The sequence below is a fragment of the Zootermopsis nevadensis genome, unplaced genomic scaffold, assembly GCF_977971745.1.
Source record: "Zootermopsis nevadensis isolate Lab colony 2312 unplaced genomic scaffold, Znev_1.0 Znev_ptg000008l, whole genome shotgun sequence".
Taxonomy (NCBI): domain Eukaryota; kingdom Metazoa; phylum Arthropoda; class Insecta; order Blattodea; family Termopsidae; genus Zootermopsis; species Zootermopsis nevadensis.
In genome coordinates, this window is record NW_028259140.1 from 5,672,864 (window position 1) to 5,689,708 (window position 16,845).

The 16,845-nt window shown below is 34.1% G+C and overlaps 1 protein-coding gene across 8 annotated transcripts in view; it reads left to right on the forward strand.

The window, feature by feature from the left end:
- Positions 1-16,845, forward strand: part of LOC110833876 (uncharacterized) — a 332,060-nt gene that overhangs the window by 146,491 nt on the left and 168,724 nt on the right. For all 8 annotated transcript variants that reach the window (XR_015534109.1, XR_015534106.1, XR_015534108.1 and 5 more), the window contains 2 exons: positions 111-193; positions 9,269-9,316. Coding sequence is in view for 1 of the 8 variants with exons in the window: in XM_087344942.1 (XP_087201068.1) it covers positions 111-147 (37 nt within the window). In the remaining 7 variants the exon portion in view is untranslated. The remainder of the gene's footprint in view (positions 1-110; positions 194-9,268; positions 9,317-16,845) is intronic.

A 16,845-nucleotide genomic window follows, 5' to 3' on the forward strand; every position in this document is an offset into this window, starting at 1 on the left:
CGACAGTGGCAAACCTTGATTTATTAAATAAATTATGGTGTTAAAATTCCTGAAAATTAACCGTTAATTTAAAATTTTAATTGTTACATTATTATATTAATTATTTTCAGGAAATTCTTCTGTGATGTTGGCGTGAGACGACATTAACAATGATATTATTCTGAAGAAGGAGAAATACGAGTCGCCAGAGCACGTAAGTAGGCCTATGAATTTTTATGCGTCTCGAGGTTTTCATTGTATTGAAGATGTTGATGTTGACCCTCATCTTCAGGGTTGAAGACTTAAGACCCGAAAATGGAGACAATTTTTTCCTGAAAAAATGTTGTCGTGTGCATTCAACGCTGCACGACTTTACATCCCACAATGCCACAATGAAATAATAAAGGCCTTTGAATTTGAAAGGAATTTGAGATTCTCACGGCGGTGAAGATGACAGGTTTTATTATTTTTTTAGTATAACCATCATCTACTTCACAGTATACGTTTTGCCGAGAATTTAATTATAAATCATTTTTACAATTAGAACCCCGACTAAACATGTACGAAACACAGCATTAACTACTTTTTTGAATAAAAATTTCCTTGGATATTTACCATCGTCTAGTAAAATATTAAATTAGAAAACGACGTTTCGGAGATGGAGTTCTATCTCAGGACCGGAGATAGGGATTAGCTCTATCTATTGGGCCCAACAGAGTAGATACTTGAAGACGGAGATAGAACCCCATCTCTGAAACATCGTTTTCTATTTTATTATTTTACTAGACGATGGAAATTATCTAAGGAAATTTTTATTCATATAATTCACCATCGTCACGAACTTTTAGATTTGATTAACTACTTGTATTTAACTGAATGTACTTTGAATGTAATATCCGCAGAATATCAGAAGAGAAAAGAAAGACTGTGTGGATCGTGGCCCCCTGGACTGTGATATTTTGTGGTCTATAAGTGGGTACTGTTATTTTGGAGGAATGTATCGCCCCAGCAGGATATCACAACCCAGAATATCACAATCGACATTTTAACTGCAGTGAGAACCTTAAATTTGTTATAAGTTACCCTATTCGGCAATGTATTTATGAACATTTCATTGTTATAAATATCCTGGCAAGACTTTTGTCAAATTCTTTCATTTCAATTTTGTCTTGGCAAAACCATCATTGTCTGCGTTAGTAATATGACACGCACACAAATTTCTTAGAGGTAGGCCTATGTATTCCTAACTGGACGCTTGTATATAATTTTTTTTTAAAAAATAACTTAATAAATGCGGGAAAAATATATAAACCATTCACTCGAACCGCAGACGACAAGTAGAATAATTTACGAACTTACTGTAATTTACAAGCTACGGTTTCTTAGTGGTGATATCAAATACACAAAAAATAAATAAACGATGCGTAGAAACAAAGGAATCGTATTAAAGAAGTCTCTGAAAATTTCAGTCATATTAACACATTCAATGAATAGTAGGATTTGAGGTTTTCACGGCGGTGAGTGCTAAGGTTGGACTGTAGTATAGTTTTGCAAGAGGTCCCTGCTGCCTCCATCACCTGAGCAATGAGGCCTGTTGAGGACATCTGAAACGTTGGTAAATATCTACCAGACTACACGGCGCTACAACCCAGAAGACAGCCATATTTAGTTATATATATAGTTATATTTCAGGTTCTGAAGGCAACGTGTCTTCTGGGACGTTAGGCAGTTTAGTCTCACAAAAATTTATTGGTATTTTATTTCTCCGTCATCAGGGCCTTTATATTTGTGGATCGCTGTGTTAGGTACTCCAGTGTCTGTGGTGGACATCTGGGTTGTCACGTCGTGTGAGCTTCAGAAAAAGTCGAAAACAGAACAGTAAGATACAGACCACATGGCTTGAGAAAAATAGATGTTGAAATATATTTAGGAATAAGTGGTCAGAAAATAAAATATAATAAAATGGTGTAAATAAATGTTGAATACGCTCGTTAGATTCGACAGTAACGTTTAGGCCTACCTCAAGAAACTTGATATTAATATCCGTGCCTAATATTCCATTACACTGCGGTTGCTACGCTAAATGGATCAATTCAGACCTTCCTTGTGCAATTTTGGGTTATGTTGTACCAGTTTTCTGAGCGGCCTGATGCCTTAGGTCCTGAAACTGGTCAGCCCCAGTGAATGACCTCGTCGATCTCGTAACGGGACAATGTTGTCCCTTCGTTGTAAGCTGTGGGCCACACGACGGAATTACATTATTTCATTACAAAGGGCGCATCGTTTGCTTCTAACAAGTAGCTTTATGGTCACGGGACGTTTTTTCAGAGTATATATTGTTACACACCAAGTTCTTGAGACCATACACAAAAGACACGGGTCCGACCAGTTGCCGACTTGCGTGGTTCATTATTAACTTGGTCAACTCTGACCCTAATGGCAACCGAATGTCAAGGAGTTTAAAAGATCTTTTTGAAATGGTCATACAAATACTACCACGTGCGTAAAAACAATTATGTACTGACTAATTAATGTATTAGGAACCTGGCAGTCGATCATATGATTAAGAAATTAGCCGCATTTTAAGGAATTATGAAGTTCTTTACCTTGTTTAAACTTTATGCCATCTTCTTGAACGTAAGCTTATCTGCGAAGATTTTACGTAAGCTGAGCTCTAAATCTCAAGCCACAAGAAATCAACCCCGTGAATCTACTCTTCGTTATTAAGAATTAAGATGGCAGTGATTTTAATTTCTCCACGCACAAAGCATTAATTCCTATCCTCCAAGACCTGTGATAATATACTCTGATAAAATATTGTTTATACCCTGAAACTTAATTTACATAATACAGATTTGCATATTGCCTCTCTTCCAGTTTTCTATTAATAGCAATCGACAGCTCAGGAGGGATAGAATTTCTTCGCTAATGTTGTCCTGAAACTTCAACATCGGGGAACACTCCTTCTGGAAATAATTATCACTGAAAACTGTAAATCGAAAATACCTGATGTTGGAGATCGTTCCTTGGTGTGTAGGGAGGTCATACTATGAGGAATAATTACGTATTCATACAACAGAAGACATCAAGAAAATGTCTATACATTAAGAAAAACATAAGATTTGACTAGCTAGAGAAACTTATTCCTTAAACCTTTGTATTGTTAATATTATATTCCCATTTATACTTAATTTTCCCAGTTGGTAATTTTATATTTTTAGACTTAAACATTGCATTCATTTCTCGTGTCCCTTACAAGTGTAATTTTTTCCTTCCTTAAAGATAAATATGAAGAACTGTTCACTGATGCAGCGATTATGAAATATGACTTTCTTCATGTCCATTAAACCTTATTTATTTTTAAGATTGTTAATTATTTAACTAATGCTTTCTGCGGACTCCCCTGTAGCGATTATCGAAGTGACAGATTCTAAATAACTTGCCAAAGAATCCGTCCAAGTCTGAGACAACTTTTCAAAGCATGCTACTTTTCACACTGGGTAGTGGTTAAATTTAAATTTTTAAAAAAATATGAAGTAATATTCTATACATCTTGTGAGAAAATTATCTTCATGATACGTTTGTCTGCTTAATACTATGAGTATCCTAATGTTGGTTGGTATCTTAAGAGGCCATAGCTCGATTCTAAAGACTAGATATAACATATATTTTTTTATTTTCTGCTTAGCTGTAGATGGCTGGAGCAGGCAAAGGTAATACATTTGACTCTTCACATTTCCCATAGATTCACAGAATGACGTGCTTAATAATAGGTAATCTCTGTGGTGTATTTGCACACTGTACGGAATTCTGTTGTCATCCTCCTGAAGCCGGCGATATTGTTCCGTTGCAGATTCTTTTCAGATATTCCCTTTGCACGTTTGTCTTATTTCCCGAGTGTATCCTGTTCCTTGTATCGTTAGCGATACCAATGATCCGCTCTTCTGCGCTCTGCCGTTCGTTATCTGGTACAGGTATCGCGTTCAGAAGCGGGCTGCCATCTCTTGCGGCAAGGACGAACTACGAGGCAAAATACTTTTGATATCATTGCCTGGACTCTTCCAGGATTTCAAAACGTACATACGAAACCATGAACAAAAATTCAAATTCGCATGTTTTCAGTGGTATTGTTCAGGGGAGATTCTATATAATAAAAAGGAATAAGAATTAAAATTAAATAGTTTTGTACGAACTGAAACACTTGCTTTCAATTCTCGGCAAGAGCAAGGATTTTATCTCACTAAGCACATCCATACCAGCAGCAGGTCCCATCAAGCCTTGTACTCATTGGGCTCGTGGCTCTTTCCCTGGGGCGTTAAATACTGGTGTGAACCTAGTGCCGAGGTTAAGAATGCGTGGATCTTAACCTCCATTTCGCCATATTTTTGTATGGCGTGGTGCTTAACCTCACTTTACGTTTTATTATATCCTTAAATACTGTATTATTTCTTATTTATTAATTGTTATTTGAGTGTGAATATAAATTTAGTTCCAATTTAGTCGGAATCGGACTGGATTTCATCTTGACACATTTCACCAGTTTCATTTATCGTCAGTCATGATAATGTGAACTGTTCGCAATGTTGAGAAGTCAAGTTAACGACTGAACTTAGGCTTCCACCATTCATCCGTTGACAATGTGTAATAGGTTCACCAGTAAAGCAGGTGGAATCACGTATTAAATATATTGTAGCGGTACAATGTAGGATTATTTATATTCGCCGCTTTAAAGTATTGTTAGCGTTGAATTATAAAGTTAAACGTTACATAGAGAAATATATTGTAAGAGATGCAAAAGTAAAACTGCAAAACTGAGGGATAAACTTGTCTTACATGAAATTTCTCAAATTTGGTTTTTTGGGTTTCTTATGATTACCAGAAAAAAATAGAAAAAACAGAATATTCCCCTAACAGGATTGACCAATTCATATACCTATGTAATGGACACGCCTTATTTTTTTCAATGAGGTAAAGACTGAATTTTTTAATGTTTATTAGATGAATTTCTTGTTTCAAAATGTTAAGGGGTTTGATTCTATGTGACACGTCCGTTGGGTAACTTTGATTTAAGAGTTACTTCTTTACAGTTATATATCAGTTAAAATATCATAATTTTTGTGCAACTGATTTTACTTCGAATTTGTAATTTTCTTCTGCGGAAGAATGAATTGAAACTGGTAACTGTTTCAAGACTAATTTGCTGTCACAAATTACCATATTTTAAATAAATTTTCAGTTTCACACTAACAAGTTCTATAAATCATGGCTGCTCTGAAGTAAATTAATGCAGGATTTGAGGTTTTCACTACGGTTATTATTAAGATCGCTGTCTTCTGGGTTGTTGCGCCGTGTAGTCTGGTAGAAATTTACCAACGTTTTAGAGGTCCTTGCTGCCTTCATCATCTTCAAAAGTAACGAAACTCTGTAGATTGGACCAGTACTCGACCTACAGAAATGTGTTTTCTCGGCATATTATAAACATTACGTAAAAACTTTGGTATATGAAACACCGAGAAGTATTTTTTTATGTATTTCAACGAATAAATTGCACTGATATCCTATATTAAACTTATAAGAACTGTTAAACTTAGTGGTAGAATATAGAGAATAATATAAGAAAACACACAGAAATAAATATATTTTTATTTAATAAAAATAGACGAAATTAAAATGAAATTTGAACGGCAACTTCAAAGTTAGGTGTAAGATGACAGAAGAAAAGATGGAGAGATCTATAAATGAGGCCTGGATAGGCAATTTCCAAATTATTTGGTTGAAGATGTAGTATTTTGGCAACTTCAGATTTTCAAATGCCTTACACTTTGTAATAATGCATAAATTTAGTGTTGTGTCCTCCTCAGAACGTTGCATGGTCGTCCTGCTTTTATTTTTGAGAGTATTCCAGTTAATATCAAGAAAGTGGCTTCTGTGTGACTGACGTTGTATAGCGTGTGCTATAATTCACTAAATACCACGAAACTCAGAAAGGATGAACTATGAAATTGCCATAGTTAAAAGAATTCGGTCTTTTCTGAAACTGGTATTAACATCCATAAACACATAATTTTATTTTTATTTTAGTTTTTCGGCCATTATTTACGTTTCCCTTTCAGATGCTTACCAAAAGTCAGTTATAGAACTGAAGGGTGATTTGTGGAACAGCGTTCCTGTTATTACATCTTACAAATCACATCACATATTGACATTCAAAAAAGAGAATATTTGTTTATGAGGGAACCAAACGATCCTCAAGTGCTGAGCGTCTATCAACACGTGAATGTGTATTTATTACTTTTTAAGAGCGAAATAAGTGAATACGTCATCGTGGCTGTCACACCAGTACATCTTGTTTGACAGGACGGCGAAATTATTCCTCAGCTCTTACACTTCAGCCTTGGTACTTGGTATGATCTTCATCATTTCATATTACGCGGAAGTCAAAATTCAGTGAGATTAACCATGGCTATTATTGTCCATAAAGATATCTGCCCTGTAATAATCTAAGCCAACCTTCGAAATTGAATAATTTAATTATGTGTCTTCTTCATAACACATTTGCTATTCTACAAAGAAAAATCTACTTTTAAGGAAATGTATCATTGGAATCACTTTTGCCGATACATTTTATTTTATTTGTTGAGGCCCTACATTTCTGTTTTGATGCAGATTTATGATTTATTTTTTCTCTGATGGTGCGGCGTGCAGTCTCGTAGAAGCTGATGTTTTAATTCCTTCATTACAAGGGCTATGGTGATGGAAGCATTACGCATTTCTGAAACGTCCGTCTACTCCTACGAGACTGCACGGCAGAAAATTGTCATGTTTATGCTCGCCGCCCTGAAAACTCGAAATGTCGCTAGGTTTATGGTGTTAGGATCTTAAAGTTTCTAGTGAAACAAGAGATTAATATATGTCTACTAATAAAATTTTTAGATAATGTAAATAACTTATATTTTTAACAATTATTTTAACTTGTGACATTTGTTCTGTAAGATTACGAATGATCTAAAATATATGAATATATCGATATCGGATTGTGGATTATTCTTTTAAATCCGTATGAAATGTTCCAACCATACAAATTAAAAACAACAGTGATAATAAGAACTTCGTTTAGACACTCTAAATTATATGGGACCTGATTATAAATTAGAGGCCAATAAAATTTTAATAATATTCTCTATTTTACAACCTGACGCGATTTCGCATATCGGAATAATATATTATCTGTGTTGTGATCATATAGCCTACATGTATTACATGTTTATTTGCGTTTAAATGTAAAAGTAAGCATTTATTCTACACGGCTTCCACGCCCGAGTAAAACATTGGCACATATGAAAGTTAATGGAATTATAATTTAAACATATTTAAATTCCTACTGCCAATTCATTCCTACCATTTTATTATGTTTCTCGATTAGATATTGAAAACGCAGATTTTGGAAGAAAAAGTTGTTTTAGAAACAAAACATTAACGCTTTCTGTTCACATCCAGGACATAGAGCTATCACAGTAAGCAATAAATACAACGAATTTAAAATTAAAATAAAATATATACGTATTCTTGGTTTTTGACGCAAGGTTTATAAAATATTTTCAAAGTCGGAGCTGCAAATAAAAATATGCGGAATAATTATATTTTATACAATTATCCCAGGTTCTTACCTGTTAAGGTTGAGAAACATTTTGTGAGAAATAAGTCTGCCCCGAATGTCCTATATCACTTCATCACTTGCCAAATTTAGTCAGATATCGATAGTGAGCTACTTACAATTGTGTACGCTGAGATCGTGGTTCACTTCTATATTATACAGCTTCTAAGACGAGAGGTATTAACACCATAAGTTGGTAGGGTACTTATATTAACCATTGTGTCACAGAGTCATGCATTTAACTTTATGAATAAACGCGCTGTTTGTCTATTACATAAACTAATGATCCTGACCTGTAATTTTCTCTTGAAGACTACGCTATAAGATCTATGCACCCAAATAGTGAAAGGAAAGGAACAAAATGATGTTAGGTTTTGCACTAAATTCATATCGTCGATTTTTGTCTTCTGAGTTGTAACGCCACGTCGACTTTTATATAGATTCCAATGTTTCGGAGGAATATATTGCGTCCTTCCTCTTGGACGATAATGGATGTGTTCTCAGATTTATAATTTGTATAGTACCAAATGTTCCATATATTTCACGTGCTCTTTTTAAAGTGTGTTAACGTCTATTAAAACCTATTAAGGTAAATATTATCTTCTGTAAGAAATACAGTGTTAAGAATATGGTCTTTAAACATTAAAGTTTTTGAACAAGTCTTCTTGATATTTGAGGTTCACACGGCGGTAAATTTTTCGATGCGGTTGATCTGGAGTGTGACACCGTGTGAATTCGTAGGTTGATACCGAAGTTTCGGAGAACCATACTGTCTCCATCTTCAGGGCAAGGAATATTTTAATTTATAAATTCTCTACAAATACTTTGATGCTGAAATGTTATAAATTTTGATTATTTTATCTTTTATGTCGTTAAAATGATTGCTGTTAAGGCAGTAGCAAGGCTTTGGAAGAATGAAATGTGAGATTTAGTTAGAAGAATAAGATGCTGTAGTTGATGATTATGGCGATGACTGTGATAATAATTTTGCAGTATTAACTAATTTTCTGAATAAAATACCAGCAATCGGTTGTAATATCAAATAGAGCAATAATGTTATAATTAATAATTTAAGTCTTTTACTGAAAGAAGTGTGATACTTCGAGAAAATTGTTTATACTTTGCTTCTAATTGAATATTGATATGTTTTTATAACGCAGTGACTTTACACACTACATACCAAGTATGGCTGCAGATTTCACTGGGTGTTGAATCTGCACAAACTATAAGACAAATTAATTACATAACTTCAAATAGTCAGTTCTTAGAGATAGTCTGAATTTTCAGATAGACGAGGGATACTTATGAGCATTATTTATAAAGAGAGATTTGGAAATACGTTAGCAAATGTATGGACAATGTAATAATTTGGTAGTGTTTGTAAGGATTTTAATTTTGATCTTTGCCTATTGCTCCGGTGATGTCGAAGTCACGGATTCTCCACGTAGTTACGTGCTATTTAAGCAAAAAAGTCAAATTTGTCTTTACAGATCAATTTGTAGTTTCTAAGACGAAACAATCTACATCTGTGAAACACTTACCTTGCATTTGTAACTTTGAAATATTTTACAGATTGCGGTCTGTGTAACTGGATAGAAATAAAAACTAACTGAACTGATTTAATTAACCTTTCAGATGCTGGAACCGCCTTCATTTTACATGGGGTTTCCTGATCTTCAATTGGTGAGTAATACAAATGAAGCCATACTTGATTGTTGTTTATGTTCCTGGAAACCTGTGAGACGTAATTCTAAGGCACAATGACGTTAAAGTGATGAAAGTTTGTGTAACTTGACTTTACCATCACTTATCATACTTTGATGCAATAACTTATGATGCATTAATAAATTTACTACTTTGCAAACCACCATATTTCAGGTACATTGTAAACAACAGAAATAAACGTGTTGACGTATCGAACGAAAAATCACATCACTTTTTCAAGAATTTTGAAAAATAACATAATAAAATCTAAGTAATTTTTAAACTGTGAATATAAATTACTTTTTCCAAAACAAATTTGAGGTATTCACGCGACATATAAATATTTAAAGCATAATTGGATTGTTTAAATATATTTTAAGCTTCCCCTAAGATCCAGTTATTGAATTATGATTGTTATTTACTCCAGAGATAATAATAACAGTAAGTTATTAAATTTTGCAAGTAAATTGTGTAAGATATATGTAACTCAAATTCGATACAAATACCTCAACTCCGCGTAAAACATTAAAATATTATTGTATCGTACTGCTTAATTATTCCATTTGCCATTCGTCCCTTGCATCTTCTGTCCTTCGGTTTATATTAACAAAAGCGTTCTGGGTTCGGTTCTCAGGAATTGTTCAAAATATTTTATAGCATCGTGTTTTTGTATTTTCATAACTATGACACCTACAGTTTGGTTCATAACCCATGAGCCTACATTGTAACTACGAAGGCTCTAATTAAATGCATTTCTACTTTACAAAATTTAAATTCATATAAAAGCGTAGATCTGTAATTAGTTATACTACAACAAAATCGAAAAAAATTTCACTTATGCCTATAAGACTTGTTTCGCGGTGGTATGAAGCTCTTCAGTCCTGAAATAAATATTTCCTATTTTCGACTTAGAAGCCCACACAGAATGGAGGATTTTACAAGGAAACGTTTCTGATATATTTTATAATGAAGAGAATAAAATGTTAATGTGAATTATTTTTGTGGTATTTCGCAAAGTTCGATTAACAAACAAACAAACATAAATGTTTTATCGTACCCATGCTTCCATTCGGCAGAATTTTCGCAACTTCTGGGGCTCGGACACGGACAGTTGCCCGGACGCCACTGGCTGTGCTCCTGAACGAAAAACGTGATACATTACGACAGTGTAGATTATTAACATCGCAGTTCTCTATTACGTAGGGTCAAGATAATTCCTTAAAAGCTTCTCACACTTCTTCGAGAATTTCAACAATTTTATAGCAGATTATACGTGTTGAATTAATTATTGGTTAAAATAGGTTCCATATATTTTGTACTTGCTTTAAATATCGGGATTGTTAACAGTTTTAAACCCTTAATTTTAGTATTTTTGTCAATATCGTTTACTGATTTCTATTTTGAGCAAAGTGTGTTGTTTTATTACGTAATAGTAAATGTTATATTTAAAAAAACAGGTGTATTTGATTCGTTATAAATTAGACTTAACATGCACCATTTTCTGTGATAAATTAATATATACAGCGTATGTTTTCAGAATAATTTACATGTCATTGTTAATATCTTCAAACAATTTAAATACAAAAGTTCTTAACGGATTGTGTACTCATATTTTAAAACATTTTTTCTGCTGTTAGTGAGATTTTTATAATAATAACTCCAGATGGGCCAATAAATTCACAATTTCGTATAATATATGTGTGCATAGAAATATAAATTGTTTCTAGGCAGTATGTTCTCCGAAGCACTGACAACTACTTAGAGGCTCACACGCCGTTATAACCCAAAAGACCAAAAGCGACATCTACAAATGCATAATTTATTTGTATACACAAGTGTGATTTAAATTAGGCTATTATTAGTTTGTTAATAAATTTAAATGACCGTAGAATTATATTTCTGTTAGATGCTTTCGTTTATACAATAACAGACATTAATATTACTAGTATAAGATTTATTATTGTTCATATTTGCCACATTATCTCTTTTTATGAAGCCGTGGAAATAGAATTCAGTCATCGTTTCGTGATTGTTTTGGTTACGTCATTTAACTTAACGAAATTATCCATACTTACTTTGTCAGTTTCAAAAGCCGCGTCTGGTGGCCTTTATCGTGAAATAATATGTTCTTCTTGTCTTAATATCAGTTATAATGTTTGTAGGCTGCGTAGGGAAGTAATATTTAAGGTGTAGAGCATGATATCAAATAAGACCAGAACTTCAATTTATAACTTTATTTTTTTCCAGGTATTTCATATTCATATGAAATATATATACAATACATAAATGTTTATACAGAACATTCAGGAACGTCTTTAATGAATACAAATTTAAAATACGTTGAGACAAGCAACATTTGGTGGAAATTAATATTTTTGAATGTTCATAACATATTTTATAATAAGAAATATTTTAGCACAGATACGTTTATTATTCACAAGAATTTATAAATTAATATGATTTAAAATATGTTGTCGGTAATAAAGTTATCGCGTGTCTGAGATATGTTTATATATTACTTTTGTATTCATTAACATTATTTTACGTGTTTCACGTCGGTAATCGTTGGCAATTCTTCAGCAAGTTAATTTCCGCCGCTCTGGTCGCCATCTTCGTACTTCCATTCGTCTTCTGGTTCTCGTGTCTGATGGTGACAGTTACATTTCGGTTATCATTCCAACGCAAAGTTGAATACGTTGATGGTTGAACGTTAAACTGCGACTCACAAGAAGGTTCGCTCATTCTTGAGAAAATCTTCATTTTATTTCTGGAAGCTCATTAATCTGGCAGCACAGAATTCAGCTGAACCCCTCACTCAAGCGAGACTGTTGTCTTCAGACGACGCCAGCAAACCTGTATTGGGGTGTGGAATCATTGTGACCACCGCCTCGGTACACTTACGTATAAGGGCAGGGCAGGGCAGAGCAGAGAATCTCCCCCTGTGTTAGTCTTCCACGGTCTGCAGAATCATCATGGCTGAATGTTTCCCTTACACACTCAATGCAAGAGGGGAGGTAATCCTTGAGATATTATTTTATTCTTTTTGCCTCCAATTGGGTGTGTCCGTAAGAAGGAGATATCATTTTTTGCTGTGAAGAGAGCTTGGGAACGCCCTGGAAAAGTGGTACATTTCAAAGGGTGGAGTAGTTTGTTATATGATGCATTTAAGCCACGCTAGCAACCTCCCAAGCAAAGCCGTGCATAAGGGTGAAGGAATATCTTCACCCTGTTTGAACTTCGCACGACAAAAAATCCAGAACATATTTCCTACAATTTATTATCTGATCAGTTTACGTTGCATAAGTTGTTTCTGACGGTTGGGATGTTGTGCGTTTGTTATAGGTAATGATTTGAAGCAAAATAAAAATGTCAATCTTAGTTTGTAATCTGTGGCTAAGTACGTATAGTAATATAAAAAGTGAAATCCAGTATGCGCGTGTAATTTTAGGTAATTCCTTGGTGTTTTATTCATTCGTAGGCATAAATTTTTTTTAGCAAAAGCTAGGAAACTTGAAGTGGTAACAGGAACTCTTTAAATTGAAATTGGCAATGGACTTTTATGTACGCTATACCAGAATTTGTCTTCAGATTGTAATTCTTGTAGTGAACTCATCACTGTGTACTGTCATTAATCGTAGGTGTATATCAATATTAATCAAGACATAAATTAGTTTCTAATATTTCCATTTGTCTACACGTTTCCGTACCTGGTAGTTGTCTTCGATCCTTGCTCGCAGAAGACGTTATTTGTGTCGATTTATTAAATAATTTAAAAATTTGCTGCATTTTTAAAGAAATTTAGGACAAATGTTTATTGCAAAGTGAAATACGGCTAGGAATACAGACACCAGTACGAATACCATCAATATCATTGGACTTCAGTTAGCTTAAAATTAAGAAATGCAAAAGACTTAAAATATATTGAAGTTCTACAAAATATAAACGTAGTAAATGTATATGATTTAGTTGATTTTGTGTTAGGGGCCTAGCAGAAGTGGACGTTGATTATTTATGGGAATTACTGGGTCCTTCTATCACATGAATAATAATTAATTATGTGTTTGATTTGAATATTATTATAATTTATCAGTACTTACATAATACTTCAAGGGACTTGTTTTTTTCCAATGTGGTAACTGGTCTTCATCTTGTGAAAAATTGACTACTGTATGTCACCAGCTAGAAACAGGTCAGACTCTCGCATAAGCAAGTTTGAGTTCGGCATGAAAAAGATCATCTGTTTCGTACAGGAATAAATGGCCTCACCTTATATTACGCTACACATGACAGATGTAAACGATAGAAACTTGCTTCTTATGTCCCCCGCATTCCAAGTACAAATATAAAAATAAAAGTATTAATAATATAATATTTCTTTTTTTCCACCTTCAGTCTTTCATAATTATTACTGTAATAAATTTATAACTGTCTTAAATGAAATGGTGTGGTCCACATATTTCTGTGTATGATGTAAATAATTCAATAATTAAACCTATGTCGTAAGATCTGTCACAATGAGTAAGTTTACCGTAATTTTCATTCAGCTTTTATGTACATTTGCATTCGTGCGGAGAGTATACTAACATCAGTCCACCCATTTGCTCGTCTGAATGTACCCTTAAGAAATATTTCGAGAACATAGATTCACGAAACGTGATATTGGATAATTTTACTAAAATTGTCGACTCATCCCAGTTTTGGATAAAATCGCTCAGTGGGTACTTCACACGTGTTTCTGAGAGCCGAAGTGACTGGTCACCATGATCTATTTTTCCCCGGTTTCTGTGGTTACCTTGTTAAGTATCAAAGATCAAAATATGGCGAAGAAAATAAGAATTGTTAACGATTTGCGTGTATTTCTCAAATTTTGTACTCCAGGGTTTGTGTCGAAATTGAGTAATTTTTATTTTGTAGACCTATAATGTAGTTGAAAGTTACGCTTTTGATACAGGTAAATGAATTAAGTACAGCAACAGGCATTACTGGTAATATGTCTATTTACTTTCACATCATCTGCGAATTATGGACAGAACGGAAGTTCATTTTAAGTGTTCTCACTTATTATTTATGACAGAACGTAAATTTAAGCACATAAACGTTTGCCGTCTTTACGTTTCTGAAAACATAAGATTTCTTCTTGTGATACTTAACCAATTTATCTGCAATAGTAGCTAAATTTCTCGTAAAAATTAGCTTTTAGAGGACTTGGACATGATGTCTCATCTTTACGAATCTGGATATAGTTTTATTTAGAGCACGTTTGTTGTTGATCAAAGTAGTGTTTGGTTTGTAGGGTAGAATTGTGTTCCGATTTGATGTGGAAATTTTTGTGGTGTGAGGTATGAGAAGTCGGATAACATTCATCTGGCCCGTATTTAAGAAAGTGGTCAGACGTACAGCAACAAATGCATTATTACTATTAATGCATGTCTGTATAATAGGCAAATATTGGTTACTCCCCTCATAATTTTCCCCGTTTTTAAAGTTTTCATCCACCAGAGCAAACAGACGTATGGTTTGAAACAGTCACTAATATTTTGAGCTTTCACGGCATCTGAAGTCCTCTCAGGCTATCAGCCATTCGACATCAACACTGACGATAGAAACAGACAGTCTCCGAAACGTTGGATTTTAACTCCATACTAACTTGGCTCATTGCCCTTGAAGACTTCATTATACTTAAACGAGCTTATATTCGTTCGTGATAATCGTGTTGAAGGCGGGGTATGTCTTGATTAGCAGATTGCAGGCTGCTATTAACTTTTCATGAAGGTCATTTCTCCATGTAGTTTGCAAGTTTGTTGATCGTTCTTGAAATTAGAAGGGACTTATGACGATAATTATATAATGATTTTAATAATTAGCTGGATATGACCATGAATTTAATGTTATAGTTCAAATCTACACGAATGTGGGACAAAATTTTAACTTCTTCGCGTCGTTCTAACTGCATAAATCAGTCGTCTGGGTTGATTTTGAAGTACAGTACACACTTATTCCAGAATTTGTAAAGAATCTTTAGGCCTATGAACCTCATTTTAATAAATTATAAATATTTACTTATGTATAAATTTAGGAGATTAACCTGATATTTTAGGTCTCCCCTGTCGGATGTTACTATACAATGAATGTTTTGCCGTAATTAAGCTGTTAAAATTTATATTGTCATAATTTGTTAGTGTTAGTTACAGAAATTTATCAAAAGTGTGCAAAGTGAAAGACGAATGACCTTGGCATGTAAACCAATTTATCAACTTCAAAAAGTTGTCTAGTTAGCAGCCTGCTTTCCATTCTTACGGAAAAGCGAGGAAGTTTTCTTACGAGGTCACAATGCTCAATGCGTGTTCTTCTGTGTGCAGAATTTCAACTTTTTAAGCAATCCACTGGAGATCACTCCTTCCTTCACTTAAATTAATAAATTCGTTAATGGAAACATGGTGGATGTTTGCAGGGCGGAATTTCCTGAAGATGGGGCAGCATGTTCGAAAGAAACGTTTTTATCTCTCTACAAGTTCACATGACGTTAGAACTCACAACACCAAAATCGACATTCTCACCGCCATGAGAACTTCAAATCTTGAATTTGGTAATAATGCTAGTCTCCATGACAAGTTAGCAGTCCCCTTCTGCTTGATTACTGCGAGCAAAATTTTCTTCTCCGCAACAAGAATAAGAAACAGCAGATGATAACGAGACAGTTCACCCACTACCAGCATATAATTATAAAATCATTTATATAAATGTCTCTATTGACTGAAAATTTTAGACAAATATGTGCTTGTAGACCAAATCGTGATGTTATTGACAAATAATTTTCTTCTAAACACTTAACCCTTTGAATTCTACTGGTAACTTTATGTACCATTTACAACTCTGCGTTTTACCCACAATGTGTAATTATCGGATAGAATTTTAGGTTTTTATGGCGGTGAGTACAAAGATGGCTGTCTTCTGGGTTGTAGCGCCTTGCAGTCTGGTAGACGTTTACCAACGTTTCAGAGGTTCTAGCTGCTTCCATCATCAGAGTGGTGAATCAATTTTGTGATGGGAGGCAGCCAGGACCTCTGAAATGTTGGTAAACGTCTACCAGACTGCAAGGCGCTATAACCCAGAAGACAGAAATTTTTGTATTTGTTAGTTCCGTGTGTTCTTAAGGAAAACAGCTACTATTACCAATTTATCTTTCTAATGATTATGGACTGAATGTTTAAGTACTATTTAGACGAGCTTCGGCTTTATAAGTTTCGTTACGTGACAGTTTTTTTTTTGGGGGGGGGGGGGGGCAAGTTAGTGGAACAGTCAGTTCTGTTTCTACTGTAGTTCCAGAAGATAGTAATGTCTGAAGAGAATAAAACTTGGCGGTTGCAGAGAATTTTACAATCTGAGATTAGCGAAGCCAATAACAACTCTTGGAGAATGACATTTCTTCGGGTAGCAATATGCAAATGTGGTGGGATAGTTCTTAATCCGTTGAACATCAAAGTTAATCTGAACAATAATTAAAATTT